Genomic DNA, 23,161 nt, shown 5'->3' with positions numbered 1-23,161 from the left:
TGGCATATTTGTACCAAGCAGTTGTTGCAATAGAAATGATGTAAAGATTAGAAAAGGGCAGGCCATTTCCTGATTATAAAATGAGTACTAATCTCTACTCTTCTGGGTTCTGTGCCAAACACGGGACATTATCTGTCACATTACAATTCATCCAAAATGCAGTTTGGTTTGTATTCATCTCAATAACTGTGCTCACTGTAATGTGAGCCTATTTGTATTTCCACTTACCTGAATCTACTTAAAGTGAATTCCAGCCACACGTTTATCCATCAACAAAATCCAGATTTACAGCGAGGCCATATTCCAAATGGGTCCAGCTCTACTCATGCTATCACACTCATTTCATGATCTTCTCTGTTTGTAGCAGCGAGTAGCTCACAGCCAAGGCAGGAGAGGAGAAAATTAGAAATCAGGTCATCTTCCCACAAGTCCCTGCAGTCCCCTACGGGACCTCAAAATACATCCAAACGGTTTCCCCTCACCACAGATCAGCGAAGACACTTGCAAAGTCAACAGGACACCCGCATTTCTAATTGATACATTGCAGGAGAGACGGTCTCTTGGCAGGACACTCCAACGTGTGTGAGTGTGTCAGGACCAGGAGCATTATTTTCTTAGGGCGCCATAGCTCTAATTGGTTATGTGTGCAAGCTGAGCATTCTAATAAAGGGTAGTTTACAATTGACATTTGCTAATTGACATTACTAAGACTCTCAACTGACAGTAAACCATCAGGGCTAGGCTAAATTACCTGCACACACATACACAGGAATGCCTGCCAGACTTCAACCCTCCCAGACTTTTTACCATTACTCTGCATTATCATCCATAAAGTGCTGTACTTAAACCCCCATTAGGGCAATAGATGGGCCAGGCTTTCACCGCTGAGTAGCAGCACTCTGCTACAATCAGAGTGGACATCTCTAATTCATCTAACAACTCACAGAGAAAAGCATCCATCATACCATGTACTCAGGGATCAATACAGTGAATGAGCAGTGTTATGAAAAGCAGTTTGGGTGTAGTACTAGCAATAATGCATTACTGTACTGTCAGGCTCTGTTGAATGCCAGGTCTAATAGCAAGGTGAAAAGCACAAATACAAGTTGACATATTTAAGAAATTAGGATATTTGTATTTGTAACATACTACAAAACAGAAATGTAAAATTTTAAAAACAGATTTAACACATTTATACATAAAATAAGAATCTGTTGTACCTTCCTCACCTACAACAGAAATTGTATCAACAAAGAAATAGTACAGTAAACCTTTTACAGGGCATTAGTGTATGAATATGTTATGGAGGCCTTGGAAAAGGTCAAAGCATAACATTTTAAAATGTCACCTCACAATAAGATTTGCATTCCCTCACAACATGCTTTATATTCCTTTTTGATTGAATAGTGGCTGTGCTGGTTCAGTCCTTTTTTATACACTGGCATTTAAGGGAAACACTCTGCAGCTACTACTGGAAAAAGAGATGATGTGACACTTAATCTGATGCATTTATTCATTATATAAGGCTGATCTCTAACGGCACACAGCTGCTGGTCGTGAGCCCAGCTGCAGCCGCACTGCCTGGCTGTGATAGGTGAACCTGTGGCTGGATATGTTTATTGTTCAGACTTAACTGTTAGAACCTGCAGTGTTTCTTTGACAGATGTGCTACCAACACACAGCAGGAGTTCAGGAATACAGTTACTTCAAAACACCGCTCAGCCAGCAAAATCATAGCTGCACACAGGAAAACAGTACATGTGTAGTTGTTATAGCCATTAAAAACACATGTGTTATAGTAGGAATCGTAACAACCAAAATACAGTCTTGGCTACAGCCACAGTGATAGCATGTCTGCTAAAGTTGCAGTCACAGATACATAGAAACTGTCTCTGTAGCAGTTACAGGGCTGATGAGCCAGCTCCTTGTCTAAATGTCAGTGGTGTGTATACAATATATGATGCTGTATTACGTTAACTTTTCTCGATGTGTCAAAGGAAATGCAAAAGTTATTGCAAAGGTATGCAAAGGTGGGACTTGCTGTGAATATAAACTATATATACACCTGCTTTACAATGTAAAGAATGTGGAGTGAAGATGTCAGCTGAGATGAGACTCTCGTTCTCTTTTCTTCTTCGGGTTTGATTTCACCGCTGGTGTTACAATAGTTGGAGTCAGTGAAGGATTCAGGGCTGGATCTAATGCTGGGTTCCGGGCTAGCAGGTCCAATATTGCAGTAGTCTGATCACCTGTTGAAAGATGACACATCTTCAAGAACAGGCAGCAGTGGAGTGGCTTATACATATATTTATTCTGTTGTACTTAGTTTTATTTTACCAGTGGTAACCTCATCTCCACTGGGTTCTGGATCTGGGCTCTGCACAGAAATTCGGGCTAAAGCCGCCAGCTCAGTTATGAAGCTTTCTTCTGCCTCCTAATGGACACATGGACACAGTGCTAAATAACTGCAGGATTGTCAATACCTTCATAGACCCTCTTGAATGTGACAGACATGAAGCATACTAACCAGTAACTGCCATCTGATTTTTTCCATGGTTTGGTCTTGTGCAATTTTCTTGCGCCTCACCTCCTCGTAAATCATCTCCTGATCCAAATCATACTGTTCCAGCACTTTCTTTTTGTTGAGTTCAACCCTGATACACAAGACAACAAACTACAAATTATACTCTTTTAACATGGATAGTACCACTTGAATGGACAGTGCTGCCAGTGTTGTTGTACCTCTGTTGAAACTCTGCAGATGCAGGTTTCTTGCCCCAGTTCACCAGCTCCCTCAGCAAGACTCTGTTCAGCTGACTGCTGCTGAGCTGCTGATCATTCACATCTGGAAGAAGAATTTACGGCTGACGTCTTGGAGTGTTCTGTCTACTTCATATTTTTTGTTTATTTTTCAGGAAGCATGTACAATTTTAAATGTCAGTGTTTTTGATGTATTGCTGCAGACTAAAGCTTGGTGTATACTCCCGAAAGGTATTAACTCTACCCTGTAGCTGGCCACGCTGGTGAAAAGCATTTAGACTTGTGCTCTGGTGTGTCAGCATCATTCTGTGATTACACTGCTAAAATGCTAGCTAATGGCTTGTCAGCTGTGTTGAGTTTTTTTGTGTACTTCAAATAGAGGCAAATGGAACCGAGTAGCTCATGCTGGAGCTAAAGTTAACAAATGTCACACAACTTTCTGTTTACGGAAATCACTGCAGCACAAAAAAGAGATAAGAGGGCCAGTTTTTTGTGTGTGCCCACTGAGTGACGAGGAAATGCACATCAGACCAATCACAGCTGTTGCAGTCTGCGTCACTGTCACGTATAGATACATCTCTGAGGAGGTACATGTCAGGCTACGGCATAGAGTATGTAGCTACAGCATATTGATGGCGTAGATCGGACACAGACCCATGAACCTGGGTCAAGCTTAAAAGTAACTTTTATATGCAGACCCATGGCAGACCCTAATGTATACTGAAAATATACATTATAAAGTCATTCAGGGTTGTGCAATGCTTAACACCTAATACATATAAAGCATGTATATAACTAAAATCTACTTTTTTTACAGACAGGTGCATGTGTGTGGTGGTTGTCCTCTCACCCTGGTTTATTTCTGACTGATCCCGCTCCAGTTTTTTGGTAATGTCCTGTAGGTGGGAATAGTAGCTTTGGACCAGTGCAGTAAGAGAATCTTTGGTCACATAAACACTTTCAGCGGCAGCCTCTGTTAGGTGATGCTAATGGAAAAAACAAGATATTCACTATGCTTGGCAAACAAGGGTTAATAAAATAATCTCAAACAAAGAACAACCCCAAATCCCACCTTACCTTCAAGCCATCGTCCTGTTTAGAAGAGATCTGCAAATCAGAGTTCATGGTCGCCATCGTCTGTTGGATGGCGTTGCTGAGGGCGTTGCCTAGCAGCAGCTGTGCATGACTTTGGAGAAGCTCCGTTCCCGTTTCTAGTTCAGACAGGAACTCCTGCTGGAAGCTGTTCCCCAACAGCTGACTCTCTGGGCCCAGATGTCTCTCTGCTAGGCTGGCACTGCTACTCTGTGGTAGTTAGGAGATGTGATGTGGCATGCTAATCTTATCTATCTAATCTATTCCTAAAAGAGATGCTTAAAAGTAGACTCAACCAAAGCATTACGACAACACAGAATGGTCCAAAAGTTAGTGCTAAGCGCTAAGTTAAAAACACAGGTTATATATACGTGTATATTTCTCTCACCTTGATTGTTGAAGTAACACAGGCCTGGCTGTTACAGGGATCTTCCATTAGCAGAGCTCTGAAGTCTGTCTGGGAGAGTGCCTTCAGCTTGGACAGCCTCATCTCCTTCAGCATGTGCAGACAGAAGTGCCTGACCACAAAGAACCTCTGCACCGCCACCAACAGGTGCTCATGTTTCTTCTCTATCAGCCTCCCCAACTGACTGAGAGAGAGAGAGGGAGAGATCATGTTCCATTATTTTCTATTAACTCATAGAAAGTGATGAAGATATTGTATATGCGGATATGGCCACACAGATGAGAGCTATATTGGAAATCTGTTATCTGTTATTTTGAATGTTTTAATTATCCCCTCAGAAAGCAATAAATATTTTTTTGACAGTCCTTCCACTTTCACCTGTCGAGTGCGTAGCTCTGTCTGGCCACCATGTCTCTGAGGATCTTCATCTGTTGTTCACTCAGATGTTTGAGACAGGCCTGCACGAGAGCAATCCCTTCACTCCATACCTTCAGACATAGAGGCTCAGTTCATTAGACTACAAAAAGCATTTAGTATATTTAGACACTTTCAAATATCTCGTAGAGACAGATTTAGTAAGATACTGGAAGAGTCCACCTGCCAGGCACAAATGCAGAAGTTGATCTAATGTATCTGATCCATCACATGGTGTCTACCTGTCCATCTTTATCCAGCTCGGTCTTAATGTCTTCCAGCTGCTGCTTGGTACTACACTCCTCCTGCTGCAGCTGAGCAGCCAGCTCCTGCTCTAGATCCAACCACAGTTTCTCACAGCGCTCAGAAGAGAGCTTCGTCTGGGCCTGAACTGAGGTGAGAAAAACATTCCTGGATAGCTCCCCGAGCCTCTTTGACCAGGAGGTACGAAGTTTCTGAAGATATAGAATGTTATAGAAGAATACCAGATATATAACTACACGTCTGAACACAAATACAGCATTTAGTATCCAATTGTTTACCTTCCAAAGGTCAAACAGGGCTTCAGCCACCCTGTTGTCCTGCTGCAGCTCCAAATCAGAAATTTGCTCTCTGTGTTTCATCAGCAACTCCTGGTACGCCTGGGGACAATGTTGGCTTAGATTTAGGTACCAGTCGATGTACATCTGACTACAGTTTTTCCTACATATGTAACCACTATTAGTAAAACTGAGAATGAAGACTCAAGTGTCTCATAGCCCCATCAACACACTTTTAAATTAACTGTGTGACTCTACAGCCAGTGACTTGGCCTATTTATTATGTAAAAGTAATCCCTGATCCACATACTGAAGTAAAGGAGGCAAAATATTCTGACCTTGGTGAGCTCCTGTAGGTCACCGTGATTCTCTCTCATTTCCAGTGTGCGGCTCTTCTCTTTGGTCTGGCTCCTCTGGAGCTTTTTCCTCTTGGACTCCTTTTTTCTGCACTTGTCGTTCACCAGCTCATTTGTCTTCCTCGTGCAATCTGGAACATAAAAGGCTGAACGTTCAGAGGTGACTGCCTAGTTGAGGATTACAAAAATAGATGCAGTTTGGAAAGTTAGCAGGCTGAACATGTTAGAAATGTGAGTAGTGTCAATAGAACACCCTAATATGACTACTCATAGTAAATAACCTCCTGTCAGAGATTCTTCCTGTAAGCTCGTTGAATGTGAGCGCAAAAGAAAAATAAACTCAAAAAGGAAACATTGTACTGTTTAAATTTAACAGTGTTATCATGACTTTGATTATGCACCAGTAGAGCGCTGAAGGATGTTGCTTGAGAGTCTGGGATTCACTAATAGGCATGATATGATATTCTGTGCTGTCCTGAAAGAACCTGACCTTATTTAAGGAGCTAAAGAGGATTCTCTGAGAATGGTCTATTTTCAGAGAGTACGTCAATTAAGTTTGAAAAGTAGGCTGGAGGCTTACTATTTGCCATTAAGAATGTGTTACGTATAAGCCCAGACACTTCCTCACACATATGGCAGTCTTTGGATTAATAGTAGGACTATTACCTTTTCTTTTTAGCAATTTAAGTTTCCTTTAATTAAACTGAAATTATTTTGATCTTACCCTCAGTGCATTGTTGAAGGCCTTCAGTCAGGGTAGTCTGAATTTCTGAAAGTATCTTTTCCATGTGGCTAAATTTCAAGAGGTCATCACTTGTCAGCTGCTCCAGTGTTGTGGCAATCAGGCCCTGTCTCAGAGTCATTTCCCGCCTCAGCAAGGCAGGCTGGGATTGAAGAAGCCCTGTCAGCTCTTCCCACCACAATAACTTCTGTTGTATCCTCTAAGAAAAGACATATTCAGAACCACATGTAGTATAAGTAGTCCATCCAAGTCCACAAATGATGATGAGAATCAAAATGAATGGTATGTCAACAAATGAGGGCTACATTACCTTTAGATCAGCTTCTTGTACCTTCATCAGGTGGTTTTCTACTGACAGAAGTGTCTGAATGAGAGAGAGGATTACATTCTGCGCTTCATCTGGAGAGAAAATGCTGGTCTTCTGCAGCAGACGCTGGCACAAATCCTCTACCTGTTTGCTGAAACACCTGGACTATAACAACACATACGTTAGTTAGATAAATGAAAGCGGTCTAACAGATTTGTGTGTGTTATATATAATTTGCCTTTCTTTTTACCGTTTGAAGGCCACGTTCAATGAGATCTTTCTGAGCTCGCTCAATCTCTTCCAGTGTACAGGGAGCATCCTGACTCTTCTCATTGATAGTTTGGCCTGTTGGCAGCTGCTTCCTCCTCTCATTGACTTCCTTAAATGATAGGGTTTAAAATCTTAAAGTCAGTATTTTTATGTACAGCAAATTAAGAACTACAGTGAAGTGATAAAATGTATTCAGCAGGTATGTGCAGCATTTAATATAACAAAACCAAGTAATGAGCAATAGACAGCTGGTTCTACCTTTTCTTGCATCTGAAGAATGTTCTTGGCAAAGTCTGCATCCTTTTTGTCTTTGGGAAATCTGCCGCTGAATATTATTTTCACTATCTGTAGAAATATCTGTTAAAAATGTAAAAGTAAAAAAACAAAAACGCTTAGGACTTTCACAATCTTTAAGAGATGAACTATATATCTATACAACACACTGTAAACGATAAGAATGAAAATGACAAAACCTCACCAGATATTTTTCCTCCTGAAGTTGAGAGCAGTGATGTTGTATATCCTGCAGGGCCAAACAGTAAAGACTGATCCTACCTTCGAAGCTGCAGAGGTAACAAATCAGTATTATCACTTCCAGAAAATGTGTCTGTCTACAATTACTGGAAGGTTCTTGTGTGTGGTTAAAGTTTAGCTTGTAGAGGCGCACAGGCTCCTACCCTGTTCGTGTCAGAGTGTGGGGGTAGTGAGAGACCCTGTTGAAACTCTGGTTCTGTAGGCTCTTGGGGACCAGCGAGGAGGAGATAAACTGACTGCTGTCATCATTGTCCTGCTCTTGGCTCAAAGACTCTCCGTCCGTGGAGGAGGATGACTCCTCATTAGGCATTGCTGGCAGCTTTGAGTGTTCGTGTAGTGAAGGGTTGGATGCGCCGTCTGCTAAAGGCTGACAAGATATCATGTGTTGAACTTCTGTGCTGCTTAATATATATTTGGAATTAGCCTCCATTAAGCTGCATACACGTGAGGTGCATGTTTCACCCACGCGCTATAAAAAAGGTGGACTTACCCTGTATTTTTGGTTGATGGGGTAAACCACCTTTGCTCTGGAAGCGAATGCGGCCACATCACTGTTCATGGGTTGCTGTTTCTTCTCCTGGTCAATCAGTAAACAGAGTAAACGGTTAGTGGGAAGTTAATTACTAAACCTCAACCTTTTTTGTTATCCTGAGTACAATCACACACACTGATTAGCCACAACATTAAAACCATCTGCCTAATATTGTGTAGGTCTCCCTTGTGCTTCCAAAAGAGTTCAGACTCATTGAGCGTGTCCTGTGTTGTCTGGCACCAGGATGTCAGTATTGGGGGGCCTCTGTGGATCGGGCTTGTGCCGGGGCTTCCCGCAGCTACTCCATCAGATTGGTGCTCAAAAGCAGCTTTTGCAGTGTAGCAGGCCGCATTGTCCTGCCAGGGAAGACTGATACTGTCAAGGTGTCGTTGCTATGAGGTGGGGGTGCAAGGTCAGCAACAATGTTTAGGTGGAGGGCATTTGTGGAATAAACATCCACATTAATGCCAGGACTAAAGGTTTCCCAGTAAGGGGATGATCAGTGTTACTCACTTCACCTGTCAGTGGTTTTAAGTGGCTTGATCAGTGTGTCTATGTTAAGATTCAGTTTAACCTGTCTAAACAATGCATAACGTTTGCCAGTATTTTACAATGATCTTCTATTTAATTTTATATCAGTATAGAGCAAACATGTAACTTCTTTACTCTCCTGCACAAAGCTACAGTAACTTCCAGACAGTGTTTTGGTGTTGTAGATACCTTTTCATGAGTGGTGCCACTTGGAGCTTCCTTCCTGCTGTTGCTGACACAGTCACTTTGGTTGTTGTCAACTTCACCATCGTCAGGTTCAAGAAGCCTCCTTGCATTGTAGCCCTGAAGAGACACGTGAAAAACGTATGGGAACAAACTGTTCATGACAAGGAATTAAGAAAGTGACTTAGTGGATGCACAGATTGCAGTTGTGGGCTTACTTGTCTCGTCAACAACAGGGGCTTCAGGCAGAAGACATATAGAAGAGCAGAGGCTAATATTCCCGACAGCCCCCCAAACACTGTGGCCACTGTCAGCAGTCCCGTGTAAACATGCAGGGACTCCGCGAAGCTGACCAAAACATCGGTGCTGCATTCCGCTATCTCTTCCCCCATTTCTCAGCAGCGATTTCAGTCTGTATACAAACTGTGAATGTTAGCATTTCGTAGGATAGCCCCTCCAGCCAACGGTTACATCTGACGCTAGCTAAAACCCATCTCCTCCAGACTCGCCAAGTTTTCGGCTCGAGTATACTTGTTTTCTTTTTCTTTAAAGGCGTTTACGTTTCGATAAATAGGCACGATGTGGGTTGCAATAAGGAGGAAAAACTTTTTCCCCCACTAACCAAATTTTGCTGTCTGCGTGGTATGAGATTTAAGAGAAATGGCGAGCTGCGTCAAGAGGAAAAAGCTAGCTACCCAGCTAGGCCGGAAGTCATTTTTTTGTCTTCGATATTAAAGCACACTTAATATTTTTTTAATTGGGGTTATTACAGGGTAAAATGACAGTGTCTCAAAAAAAACTTCGACTGTGAGTACAATATTTGTATTTGTGGTGTAATATATGTTTTAAGTATCGGGTTCGCGTATCATGTTCTTTTAATTTGAAAGGCACCACCGGAAGCTAATCAATGCACTTTGTTTATTTTGACTCTGAGGAGTTGCCCGTTCTTCCCAAGTTTTGGAGATGTTTTCCTAACTTGTATATCAACCGCGACTATGGATGTTGTGTTCGTGTATAAGTCTTTTAAAACGACGTAGGAATACAGAATTACTCATTTTATGTGTTTTATATCATTCAAAGATATGCTCTTATTCGCCAGAGACGCTGGAAAAACTGACGTTACTCAGGAGAAGCTAAGGAAAAGTTTTCGCCGCCGATTTTCACAGTGGTACCATCCAGAAACAATGCAGCCAGCTAGCGGCTCCCCTCGGCGGTAGCACACCTAGCTACGAATGCTTCGGGTACACTTTAGCGTGGAGAGGGTCACGACATGGTTATTTTTCTTGAATATCCACGTTTCGTGTTTGTTTCCACCTTCTACGTGTTTCGGTTGCTGTCACGATGTCGCGCGATGTGAGACACGGAGTGCCGGTGTGTTGGAGGACAGGGCTGGACATCTGTCCTGTTATAACGGTACCTCTCTGGACACATCATGGTACACACCATCTCTGTTAGAGAAACATAAGGTGAGTAGCTTAATGATGAATATCTAATACCTGAACTTTTAACTCCTTTTTCTCTTTTAACGATACCAGTCAACGCTGTAGATTACATGCAATGTTATGTTACTATAGCTACACATCAGATCTTGTAGTCAGTCTGAGATTTACACTGAGATTAATGATTTGTAACCCTCAACCTTAATTAGCTGCTGATATTTTCATTTATTTGTCACTTGTGATCAACAAAACGTGAATTGCTTTGATAAACACTCTTGATATTTGCTGATCAGTCACAACATGAAAACCACTGACATGAGAAGTAAATAATAGTAAATAATAGTACCACCCACCTAGACCAGACCAGACACCCCCACCCCATAGCAGTGACACTCCTTGATGTCAGCAGCCATCCCCAGCAGGATGCATCCTGACACATACACACATACACAAAACCGCTTTAGGAACAACTCCAAAAAGGTGTTGACCTGGCCTCACATTCTGTTGCCAGACTCCACAGGACACCCTCAGAAGGACCATGTCCATTCTCTGATGAGTCACAACTATTTGGGGGGCACAAGGGAGACCTACCCAATATTAGGCACATAGTTTTAATGTTGTGGCTGATCGGTGTACATGCCTGTAAGCTGTCCACCCATTTTTCATTTAGAGTAAACTATATATTTCATATATAATAAACAATGTCACTTTTCCATTGTCAGAGCCTTTCCACTGTCCATTTAATGCAACATGAACCAGGTGGGAAATCAGCAGAGCAGACGTTGCTCAGGACGGATGGTTTGTGCTTTTCTCTTAAGTCTGTACAAGTAACTATTTTCTGCATATAATTTGTAGATAGGTCAGTCTTGTTATGCAGTTCATCTACACTTGTATAATTAATTCTATAATCTCTGTAATTTGAAAATAATATGTGGACAGTTGTTCTATAAACTTGTATGTGTATGTATGAATACAATCTTTCAGCCTATGAAACGGTGTTTTTCATATGATGTTCAAACACACTATATTTACCTGACAGATGCGATGGAAAACAGTGGGCCCATGGTGTTCTTTAGAGGAAGCCTACTCTCTTCTTCAGCTCCTGATGGTCCCTGGGGACACTCTTTTTACTCTTCATTTTCCTACATGTCCAACATCTTGCACCTCAGGAACAGGAACAAAAGAAGCACACTCACCAGATTGGTCCCAGGCCACTCCCTTCCTCAGGTGTGTTTCTGGATTTTTGCTATTTTACTGTTCACTGTCATTGTCAAATTGTCATTTTAAGAACCATTACTTTAAAGACCATCATGTTGGAAGAAACTGATTTTGCAATGTTTTGAATCACTGTAGGTTCAGAGCGTGGCACCTCCTTCTGCATTTAGGGTAAAATTTCATAAGTGTGCACAGGTAAGCATTGCTGATAGAATTTCAACCCATTTTATCAATCCACGTTTAGTTCCAGCTTCTTTTGCTAGACCACCCAATGTGTAAATGACCATGCTGAAGACCATGCCTTTCCCTCTCAATCATTTGGACCTCAGGTGAAGCTTGACACTGATCCTCCTCAACTGACATTTTTCCTGCTGATTCACAACATGGGACCTGTGGGTGGCACCAATCTGTCTCAGGTAGCTATCCGGGACTCCATTTCTGGAATAGTACCTGTAAAAACTGAAGGCAGGGTGGTGGAACGGGGCTACCAGACTTTTGCCATCGATTCACTTTTGGGTAGGTTTGCGAGTCAGAATGTTTTTTTGTTGTTTTTAAATTAGATAATTACATATCATTTTTCTTCTTCAGCTGGATCCCAAGTTATTGTCAATTTTACTGCTCACATAAGGAGTCACAAGAGTGAAGTACTTGACCTTCCAGCCTTTCTCACCTTTTCTAATGCCTCACAGGTATTCTTGCTGTTGCTAAATCACCACTCTATGAATTTCACTATATCAAAATTTGCAGTATAATAAGAACATTTCCATATTGTTGAGTGTTGTTTATTTAACTCCACAGAATGATGTCAGTATGTTTGGCCCATTAACAGCTAATCTAACCGTGAGGGTGAATTCCACTGACAGGGTAGGTTGCAGACAGTCCCTTGACTAAAAACACCCTTACTCTTGTAGTGTTTTCATTTTGTGAGTTATAATAAAAATCTGACGTATCTGTCCACTGTTCTAGATATATCCTAACCACGGTGTCCATCTGGCTGGATTTGTGGCTGGTTTCTTTGTCACTTTGGTGCTGCTGTCTCTGGGGTTTCTGGCCATGAATCTGATAGGTCCCAGAACTAGGCTGAGCCTTCTTCAGCAAAGGGTATCTCAAATGATAAATAGTAGACAGTTTAATGAATAATGTTTTAACACCATTTCTACTAATGGACTTAAGTTTGTTAATCTTAAGAAGACTTATTCTTTTCCGTATTCATTTTAGGGTATTGTATTAATTCTTTTATGATTTCTTTGCTTCAGAGAAACAGACATGATTCAGACCCTGAGTATGCAGACTGTAACCTGAGTGAGACTGTCAAAGATGAAGCAGCATTTGAAGACAAGATGGTGGACATCATGGTCCTGGAGGATCCAAAGAACATGTATCAAGCTTTGGAAAAGTGAGTAAGCTAGTCAAGTAAGAATAAATTTCCCTAAGAGGAACAATAGTTTTCAAATTTGGCTCCTAAATAAAAAAAATGCACAAGTAAATTAATATGTAATTGTATTAAAGAGGAGTTGTCACTTTTCTGATCGCTACAGTATATCTGAACCAAGGTCTGCATTATCCGACTTCACGTTCTCTATATTCTATTCCTTTCAAGCCTTGAAATGTCTACACTGCTGCATGCCACCAACAACTTGGAATCCACCCGCATTCAAATTTACAAGGACGTGATGTCCTCCCTGCTTGGAAGTTTGCGATCCCGGGGCCAGGCCAGCACTCAGGCCCAGCAGAGGCTGCTCAGTGTGCTCCATGGACAGCTGCTGGGCATGGAGGGCCGTCTCAAGGAGGAACGAGGGGCCCGCATGGCTGCCCTGGCAGGTCGGTGCAACCTAGAGACTCGGGAAGAAATGGAAGCAGAGCACCGCAGAGAGGCTGCTGAGAAGGCCCAGGCTGAGCTGCTGTGTCACCATGCAGACCAACAGGTAATAATAACTAATGTGTTTTAATAATTGTAATTTTTTATTTTCATTTGATAAAAACAACTAAGGATGTTTAATTTTACAATTTTAACAGGAGCTGCTTCAGTGTAGTGTCCTCCTGGAAAAGCTGCACAAGATGAGCCAGAGTTGGCTTCAGCACATCCTGTTGGTCCGACATGAAGAAGCCTCTGCAAAGGTCCAGAGGCAGATCATCGAGTGGCGGCGGGTGGAGCTGCACAAGATCTTCTCAGAGGAACTGGAAGAGGCCACCAGGATGGGCGAGTTGGAGAAAAGCACAGCCAAGAATCTTCAGCATGATTACTTTGCTTGTCAGGTGATCAATCAAAGCTGATTTTCAAAGCAGTGAATCAACCACTAAAACATACAATTCAAATATCGTGCTTTGTTAAAGGGAAAAGAACAGAGTTACTTTTAAATTACTTAAGTATTTGTGGTACTGGTTTTCTTAAAAAGCGGATCAACAAAGGAAATGTTAAAATAAAAGTACTGACTAATAATGCATTTATGTATCGTCTTATCCAGGATCAGCTAGAGGAGGTGCTGGATGTAGTCCTTGCTAATCAGCGCTATGTGCTAGGTGAACGCAGTGCACAGAGGAAATTCCTGGTGCACAGCCTCCACAGCCTCAACAGCCTGATTTCTGACACATTCTCCAGTACTTCTAACAACCTGGACAACTGGTTTAGTCACATCAGGAGGTTGGTTCTTATTGTTGTATATTCTAATAAAAATGTAGTTGTGTCAGCTCCTCAAACAAAGCATTATTTCTTCGTCTTAATAATGTTTAAAAAATGGAAATGGGTCTATCCCTTGTGTGAAATATACATGATTTATTTTTGACAAAAGATGGCAGATACATGGAAGAAAATAGATAATTACAGTATGTACTGTGTTATAATTGTTAAACCTAAAATGTATTTGTTTACACATTATTTTAAATGTATTTCGTTTTAAGAGAAGAGAAAATCATTTCTGGCACAGAAGTCTCAGTGTTGTTAATAATTACAAGCCATTAATAGCTTGACTATAGCTATGAATAAAAAAAGTATGCCATGCTAGAGTTGTGTTTTAATGGTATTCTGTCGTCTTCTCCACCAGAGGGAGCTCTTTGCCTTCAGAACAGATAGACCAGCTGCAGGAGAAGTCTCAGAAGGAGTTGGTGATGGTGAGGCAGAGACTGGATGAGGCACTGAACCAAGAGAGGAGAGCCATGCGCTGTGGATTGATAAAGAAAAGGAGGGATCTCATCTCTGATTTGGTGAGAAGATCATATATATTTTTTTTTTTCTCCATACTCCCTACAGTGTAGAATATATCCACAGTGGATTGATAACACGGAAAGTGTTCAATTTATTAATATAATTACCTTATTAAATCCTGGTTTCCATTTCTTCAGGTGAGGGTGCACAAACAAAGACAGAAGGATCTATCGGGCCTGTCTAAGGGTCTGGAGGAAAGGATAGAAGTAGCACAGCATCTGCACTGTTGGCAGAACCTACTGACAGCTCACAGCTTGGAGTTAGCAGAGCTTATCAACAACCTGGATGAGGAGGCTGCCGCAGACATCCGCAAGGTGCCACTCCCAACAGTCACCTTCATGAACGACTCACACAACACATGAAAAGACACAGACGAATACAAAATAAAATGTGGCTGTTTTTGATTAGTCAGCTCTACCTGTTCTTTAGGTGACCATGCGTGTGATCCAGGGAGCCATAGCAGACGTCAAAGCCATCCAGCCTTCTGCAACCCAGGCTGTGCTGACACTCTTGCCCCCAGGGGTGCAACGCTCCCTGCTGCAGGTGGAACCAGAGGCAGGACAGACCTCCGGACAGGGAGTAAGCTCTGTCCTTCAGGGCCAGGAACGGCTGCACCAGGAAGGCAAGGCAGCTTTACGCACCCTCAGCTGTACTAGGGAAGCGCTGCAGGAAGCCATGGAGAAAGAGCTTCTGGAGCAGAAGGAGCTCAGGGCGCACTGCAGAGAGTTCTTCAGGTCAGTAATAGAACAACACCAGTCATCTCGTTTCAGTGGATTCATATGCAAGAATGTCTGTGTTAATGAATGCCCAATAGCCTTTCCTTATCAACACTTATCAGGTAAAGTCTCATGATGGAATCCAGATGAGTTTTTTTCTATCATTCTTCTTTTCCTCTTTCTGTCTCAGGTGTTTGTGTTTGTCCCAGCTGACACTGTCTGAAGATGACAGGCTGAGGATGAAACTGGAGTTTCAGAAGAGTCTGTCTGTGATTGACCGCTGTCTGGTGCTGCCCCACGCTGTCTCCAGATCTAAACTCCACACCGCCATGGCAGCTTGGAGAAAGGAGCGCGAGAAACAGATGGTGAACACATAATAATACATTTCAATATTCAGTTTTTATGCTCTTAACAAGTCAATGTGTAGAATTACACAGTATAATAACTAAAAACAGACACTGTCTCATACAGTAGACTCTAATAGTCTTGCCTTATGTACTAATTTTACAAGGAAATAAAAGCCTAGATTTTTGTAGAGCATTTGTTGAACTCAGTGTTCTGAGCTAAATGTCTTGGGGAGGCATTGTTCAAACCACACGTCATTTCATGGAGTTACTTTAAAGGGTGGTGGAAATCCCCAGATGCCTACATTTTAGTTTTATCATTAATACTTAGAGTGTTTATTGGAACCAGTTGATAGCCTTTATGCATTTAAGTATTGTGTTTCTGGGTTGTCTGTCGAGCCCTTTCTTGTGAACTTGAAGGAACAAAAAATAAAACAATACACAATATATATACAAAAAACTATGCCATAACTTTCCAAACCGTCCATGGAGGATGTAAACATGACTGTAAGAGTAAAGTGTAAATGTAAACAGGAATTACAGGGATTATACATTTACATGTTATTGTAGAGGTAGTATAGATAATAAATAACAATAAATATCAACATGACTGATTGGTGAAGGCAAACAACCACAAACTAGTCATTTTACTTGATTTTCTCATAAAAGTGTAGTTTTTTTAGTTTTGTGTTTTGAATATCCTCATGCAACAGATCTGAAGGAAATACAAAGGAATCTACCTACTGCAGATTAAAGAAGGAGAAAGTTGTGCTTTTAAAGTTTCTTAAAGGGGAACTACTGTTTTTTGCAACCTGGACCTTATTTCTGGCATAAAATACCATCGTTTACTCACCCATATAACTTTTGCATTATCTGTAGTCGTTTGGGAGATATTTAGATCTGCGTATATCCATATAGTGGGAGTGACTGGGGCACCGAAACGCTTATTTACCTGTAATTTTCTACTGCTATGGTTCAACGGCACCAACGTACGATAACAAAATATTGGTGAAGTAAACAAGTTTCGTGGCAGATAATGTGATATTTAGAGGCTGCGTTTCGATGCCCCAGTCACTCCCACTATATGGATATACGCAGATCTAAATATCTCCCGAAGGATTACACATGACGCAAAAGTTATATGGGTGAGTAAGAGATCGTATTTTATGCCAGAAATAAGGTCCAGGTTGTAAAGAACAGTAGTTCCCCTTTAAATACATGAGAAATACAGAAAGGTGAACTGCAGTATAAACCATTTATTAAAACTCTCAATTGTGTGGCTGCTGGAAGAGTATGTATTATTATTTAGAAATAATAAGCAGCTCCAGAGTGGTTTTGCTTCTAATTACATCATATCCGTGTACTTGGAGTCCTTTTCCAACCCTCTTGTGGATGTTGTGGGTTTTTTTGCAGACAAGTACCCAATCCAAGAGGAAAACCCATGAAGTCCGACAGAAAATAGACACATCTGACCTGCTGCTTTTCCAGAAAAGCCTTGAGGACAGGATTCAACTGTTTGAGAAGGAGAAGGAAATGGAGAGTGTAATCATGAGCAAGGTCGATTTTTATATTTTTACAATGTATCAAACACATCCAATAAACTCGTTGAGTATTAGAAACCATGGAAATCTGTTTTCAAGTTTAATAATTAAAAACAAGGTGATGTTGAGTTTATACAAGACTCGTCTGTTCTGAATACGGCAGGTGTTGGAGGAGATGCAGAGGGAGAGAGAGGATGACCTGTGTTCACAGGCAGACGGCCTGGCAATGCAGATGGCCACCATCCATTATCAGAAGGCTGAGAGACGGAGCAAAGTTTTAGAGACCTCCAGAGCTATGCTCATCCTGCACAACCTTCTCATTCAACAACTCAGAGAGAGAAAGAGTCTGGAGAGAGACGACATGGCTCAGAGTATACAGAGCCACTGCTTGGTAGGTACTGTGTTGAAGGCGTGTTGGTTATATGCTTTGAGGCATAAAACAGCTTTTAAATTTAAGTGTCACTCTGAGAAAACTTTCACTTTAAATGTTCATTTTCACATTTCCTTTGACACACTGTCATTTATTTTAGAGGTGAGTTTTATTGGAAGGTTGATATAACTCTTGCCGCAGGGTCTCGAGGAGGCAGAGCAACAGCTTCAGAAGGAGAGGACGGAGTTGGACAGCTTGCAAGTGTCTCAGGCCAGTGCAGAGTCAAGTAAAACACACCAGGAGGACTCTGATGAAGGAGAGGAGGACGGTGAGGAAGAAAATGTGTTTAAGCTGCAGCCGGACTGTAGGATGACTTCCATCCTCCAGGAGGCCCTTTACAAGTGTGAGCAGGTCATCGCACAGATGGCTCAGAGGTGAGCTCTCACATCATTGTTATTTAAGTACTAATGAGGAATTTTTGACACGGGCCATTAAATTTTAAAGTGTTGAAACTCTGTGGTGTTTTAAGGGTTCAAGCAATGACTGCCAACAACCAAGCCATGGAAGATTTAAAAGAACAAATGGAGCTCAAGAGACTTTATGCAATCTGTGACCAGGTCTGACTTTATTCAGAAGTATTTTGTGCTTATTTGTAATAAAAACAACAAAATTCTCACTTCTGAGAAAGATAGTATGTTCTTACTGTTGCTCTGTGCTGCTCTTCATCTCAGGACCTGGAGTTTGCATCTCGGTTGGTGAAGCAGAGTGAGGTGTCTGCTGAGGTTCTCCTGGAGGCCCTGCGTCTCCTCCTTCCAACCCTGCCTGAAAGTGAGCTCCTTTCAGTCACTGACGCCCTCTGCCCCAAACAGCACCCTGTTTCAGTGTCTGCCGAGCAGGAGCACTCTGGGTGAGTACCAGGTTCAGGGTTTATTTTACTTGAGTTAAATCCTGATAATGCCCAACCTCATTATTCTGATTATTCCAGCATCACTTGCCAAAGACAAAAAAATATATATATTCATGCACTTTGTGATCAAAATCTGTAGTTTTTCTGGTAATGCCTGAGGGTTTGACTAATACCTGGAACAGTTTTTACATCTTAGATCCAAGTTGGCTACGAGAGATTTTTTCTAGTCTGCTCAGAAACTCTTAGTGAGTAGCCACTTGGATGTGAGATGATCGTGTATGTGATGCAAACTATCAATAAGTTCAGAGGGGCGGTGTAGCCTACCTCTTGCGTCTTGTGTGTTGTAGTCACCATCCTGGTATGTTCAGAGGATCAGGCACTAAAGGATTAGATGTTAGCTTGGTAACATGTTGCCATAAACTGTAAACCAGTGCTTTGACTGCACCCCTGTTACTGGGATTACTTACTTCAGATACAGGTAGGTCTCCTCTTAATTGACACCCTGCAACCGAATCATGAATATCAGAATCATATATATAACCCGACTGTGGTATAACAATAAGATATCTTAGTAACATTTCTGGCTTGATACAAGCACATTAAAGCGATAACCCGATTATTTTCCTGGAAAGACGAAAGAGAATATCTACTACTAAAAACCTTAGATATGATAAATTTGTATTTGAGTCTTTTGAGGTTTGCTCTAATCAACAGTCCAAGTCCTGGCCCGCAGTCCCATAATCTGCACTCCATTAAATGTGACCATAGTAGCAGGATTTTGTTTCAAACATGGGAAATAAAAATAATAGAACAACTTGAATATAGTGGAAACTATTTCCCCCTAAGTGCACAGCCAAAGCCTCAAGAAGTCAAGTTCTGTGGTTTAAAAAAGTAGTTTTCTAAATGAGCTCACTGATTAAATGAAATCACTGTTTCCACGGCAATTGGTGAAAACACAACCAAGCATTGTCTAAAATTTAAATAACAAATAACAGTTTGAACTCTTCTCCACAGCGGTCATTTTCCCAAGGCCAAGATGGAGAGATAAATGTTTTTACTCATCGTTTAATTTCCTTTCTTCTCCTGATATACTGGAACTCTCATGTCTGGCCCCTGCTGAGTTTGAATCACTTTAATTGCATGAGGTCCAAAACGACCTCATGCATAAGACATTATTCATCAGGTCGTTTTGGATCTGAGGAGCCTGGCTAAAAGACAAGGGAATGAAAATGCTTAGTTTGGAACATAATGCAAGACATTTGTTTTTCTTTCTTTTTCAGCTCTTTTGTTTCTGCTCTTCGTTTTAAGTTGTCCCGGGTTAGGGTTAGTGAATTGCAGGTTTTGATAGTTAAATAAAGAAACTAACTGTACAAAACCTGCCAGTCAGTTATATTTGAGGGGGCTGCCATTATTTTGAGACCCTTGATTTTACTGTATTTAAAATCATGCAGTCAGTCAAAACACAATGTCATTCTGCACTTAACCTTTTACCTGCATCTCTGTGGCAACCATGGTGGGGAAAATGTCCTTGGATTTTTGAAAAAAAGTGAATGTCCTGATTTACCTTTGCAGGGTTTTTGATGAATTCAGTTAAAAACCTAGGCATAAGTGGTGTTTTTTTTTAACATTTTAACCAAACATTAAACTGCTCCACAGTTCCTGGAGTAACCTCAATACGCTGTCTTTTTTATACAGGGTCAACTGAACTCCCCTTGTCTTGTTAATCCCCTTTACTAATTTCAATATGAGCTGCTGAATGAATCATTCTCCAACCTGCCTATGATACCTCTTATATTCAATCATTATAGCAGCTAACTCACCTGTAATAGCACTACAGCTGTCACTAATGGCTTTATTTATATACATTATGTATTTCTCATGCTGTATTTGTATCACGATCAGATTCTGCATGTACGCTTTAGTCAGATATATGTGTCTATGACAGATATATGTTTATTTCATTCCTCCTGCTGCTCTCTGCTCGTCTCGTCTCTTCTCTTCTCTCTCTCTCTTTATCTGCCTCTACCCAGAGAGAGGTCCCTCCATATGAGCTATGTTCTGCTCAAGGTTTCGTCACGTTAAAAGGGAGTTTTGCTTTTTCTTGCCATCGTCAACTTTGTGCTTGCTCGGGGGGTTTCAGACCAGGTTTTGTAAAGCGTCTTGAGACCATTTGTTATTGACGCTATATAAATAAAATTGAATTGAATTTACTATAAATATAATATAAAAGTCAAACCTCAAGTTTGGGTTATCTCAGAATATCTTGAAATTCTTACTCCTGTGGTTTCCTTGTATCCAGTACTGACGTTTGCTTATTGTCCTTACTGTCTACCTCAGTTTGTCCTCTATGTTACCTCCCAATTTTGATCATTCACTGTACACTGTCTAAAATCTCCTGCTAAATGTGTTCTGTCTGTAGTATCTGCTCTGTAACTACAGACAAACCAGATTGCGGCCCGTTCCATGTATTGCTATCAGCTAGTTTTGCTCTGCTACCAGTACTACCAACAGCATGGATTATTCTCAGTGCTTTGGTAACTCTGGATTTACTATTGTTGTCCGTCGTGTGTACAGAGATGCATTTGCAAAAATCCAAATCAGCTCAGTTTTACATGAACAGCAATTCATGAGTTTTGTTTTTTTATTATTAGTTTCTTTCTATCCAGACTTTCTAAAATCTGTGGCTCACTAGGTAGAGCGGATTGTCCACAAACCAGAGGGTTAGCGGTTCGATCCCCGGAATGTGCCACATGCTGAAGTGTCCTTGAGCAAGACACTGAACCCCCAGTTGGTGTGTGAATGTGTGTGTGCTTGTGTGTGTGCTTGTGTGACCGAATGGGTAGATGTGTCTGTGACTGTAAAGCGCTTTGAGTACCAATAGGTAGAAAAGCTATATAAAAGCAAGGCCATTTACCATTTACTATTCTGGATATCTATCTGAAATTCCAAAAAAGCAGATGTGGGCTTGTAATCTTAACAAGGCCAATAAGTAGCTAATCAAAAACACCAGTAGTGTCAGATACTCTTGGGTATATGTGTTTCCAAACCCTGTTGATAATCAGTTTTTACAGTTTACATTTTGCTTTTGTGAACATTGTAATCATTCCACTAGTGTTGTAGTTGGTCTTTTTTAAAACTGTGTTTTGTTTATTTGAAGGTAGATTGTCTGGCTACTTGGTATTGAAAGAACGACAGTAATCCATTTTGGAGCCAATCAGAAGCACCAGTCTTCCTAAACAGCCTTGTGACCAGTGTAATATGATGTACCTTACTATGAAAGAGATAACATATTTAATCTCTTCTGCTCCAGCGAACAAGATCACAAAGCTCCCACTCTCAACTGATGAGTTATTACAGCATGTCTATAACGAGGCATGCCTGAGCATTTTTAATCAAAGCCGATCCTTGTCTGTAGAGATTGTTTTGCAGTTAATGGCTTCATAATATGCTGCTGACTTTTTGACCAGGTGTGCTGCAGAGCTGAATAGAGTTCTTCCTGTCAAACTGAGGGAAGAGGTGGTGCAGAGAACTATGCTAAATATGCCAATCTGGGCTGTGGAAAGAGAGAGGTGAGTGTTTTTCTGCAAGCTGCTACATAAAGACTTGATGTTACACATCAACCAAGGCTAATTTGTCGTTCAGTGGTCACCAGGATCACAGACAAGCCCTTGATTAAAGTGAAACATGCCTTTCATCAGAGGAGTTTCACATCTTGGCTGCATTGAGCATACACTTGAAGTAACGACTTGAACACACTAATCCTTCTGACAGCAGCTTCTTTGTCTTCCAAATCTCACAGACTCCAGGAAAAGAGGGAAAGTCTGATGGAAAAGCTGCTCCCCAGGTCTCGTCTTCTGCTTCCAAGAGATGCTGCGCTTCTGCTGGTTGAAGAGAAAGGAGAACGTGACTGTTTAACCAAAGCACAGCTGCCTGTTTATAAATCAAACATACCTGTTAAACAGCAGCAGATTGACAGTGCAAAAGAACGAGCGGTGGACACAGTAAAGGAAGCATTACACAGCACAGCAGAGGAGTACATGTGTGCCAACCCTGCATCTGGAGAAAGGCTGTTTGTGTTTCGGGATCCACCTGAATCATGTGACAGTGTGGACGTCCCTAAAAGAAAAAGGAAAAGGAATTTCCTCAACCTGAAGAAGGGTTCAGTGGCTCCAACAAACCTACCTTGACATTTATAAACTATTTCTTTTGAAAGTTTTTATAATGATATATGTCGATTGTGAAATAAACCAATAGCTCTGCTATGTATCCAAAAACACCAAATTTCCAGTAATTTCAAAGTATGTGTAGCATCTGGCTTCCATTACAAGTAAAGGCAGCTGACTTCAACTGTTCAACCTGTGGCTTCTTCTTCTGTTGTCTTCATATTCTTAATAATCGGGCCGTAGATAAATGGTTCATTCACAGATAATTATTCTGTCAGACCTGTGTCTTTATCTGGCATCTCTGAAGAAAAACAAACCATGTACTCATGAACCATTAAACAGATGACACTTTTTAACAGATGGTAGTCCAGTCAGTGATTTGTTCTGGAATGAGGTTTCTCTACATCCCTATGCTGAAAGTAGAGAGTAGGTTTCCAAATTAAAATGTGCAATTCATGTGCAAAACTGTCAAAAGAAAAAAATGTAAAAACTAATATCTGAAATGACCACGCACACTTGGATATCCCCTCTTTGACCTCATGGCCGTATATCAAACTCCTCGTCCTGAATGCTCCTTGTCTTGTCTCCTCCGGTCGAT

The 23,161-nt window shown here is 41.2% G+C and overlaps 2 protein-coding genes across 4 annotated transcripts; one reads left to right on the top strand and one right to left on the bottom strand.

Annotated features, from left to right (window-relative positions):
• Nucleotides 1–435: 435 nt before the first annotated feature.
• evc (EvC ciliary complex subunit 1) lies at nt 436–9,336 on the bottom strand. 2 transcript variants are annotated; one of them, XM_084542854.1, is made up of 20 exons: nt 8,885–9,336; nt 8,673–8,786; nt 7,911–7,997; nt 7,564–7,787; nt 7,365–7,449; nt 7,145–7,243; nt 6,867–6,995; nt 6,620–6,781; nt 6,292–6,508; nt 5,550–5,698; nt 5,215–5,313; nt 4,915–5,127; nt 4,637–4,716; nt 4,241–4,442; nt 3,838–4,062; nt 3,611–3,746; nt 2,743–2,845; nt 2,528–2,654; nt 2,338–2,434; nt 436–2,249 (listed from the first exon to the last, which is right to left on the bottom strand). In XM_084542854.1, exons 1-20 carry the CDS (start codon nt 9,056–9,058, stop codon nt 2,101–2,103), a joined length of 2,871 nt encoding a protein of 956 aa, XP_084398980.1. In that variant the 5' UTR covers nt 9,059–9,336; the 3' UTR covers nt 436–2,100. The 2 variants fall into 2 exon arrangements, with proteins under 2 accessions (XP_084398980.1, XP_084398979.1); XM_084542853.1 differs by having other exon boundaries at nt 4,637–4,746; nt 8,885–9,335.
• Nucleotides 9,337–9,453: 117 nt separating this feature from the next.
• On the top strand, nt 9,454–23,093 carry LOC311486834 (limbin-like). 2 transcript variants are annotated; one of them, XM_084542852.1, is made up of 23 exons: nt 9,454–10,132; nt 10,828–10,864; nt 11,145–11,332; nt 11,459–11,515; nt 11,650–11,836; nt 11,909–12,009; nt 12,119–12,184; nt 12,287–12,421; nt 12,577–12,716; nt 12,921–13,245; nt 13,337–13,576; nt 13,786–13,961; nt 14,362–14,521; nt 14,660–14,836; nt 14,952–15,256; nt 15,429–15,603; nt 16,996–17,139; nt 17,287–17,514; nt 17,695–17,927; nt 18,023–18,110; nt 18,225–18,400; nt 21,868–21,969; nt 22,200–23,093. In XM_084542852.1, exons 1-23 carry the CDS (start codon nt 9,899–9,901, stop codon nt 22,585–22,587), a joined length of 4,062 nt encoding a protein of 1,353 aa, XP_084398978.1. In that variant the 5' UTR covers nt 9,454–9,898; the 3' UTR covers nt 22,588–23,093. The 2 variants fall into 2 exon arrangements, with proteins under 2 accessions (XP_084398978.1, XP_084398977.1); XM_084542851.1 differs by having other exon boundaries at nt 9,456–10,132; nt 10,828–10,903.
• Nucleotides 23,094–23,161: the final 68 nt, after the last annotated feature.

The sequence above is a fragment of the Chelon labrosus genome (genome assembly GCF_963514085.1).
Source record: "Chelon labrosus genome assembly, chromosome: 4".
NCBI classification, from domain to species: Eukaryota; Metazoa; Chordata; class Actinopteri; order Mugiliformes; family Mugilidae; genus Chelon; species Chelon labrosus.
Note: the sequence above shows the minus strand (reverse complement) of the source record. Positions and strands in the feature narration are given on the sequence as shown.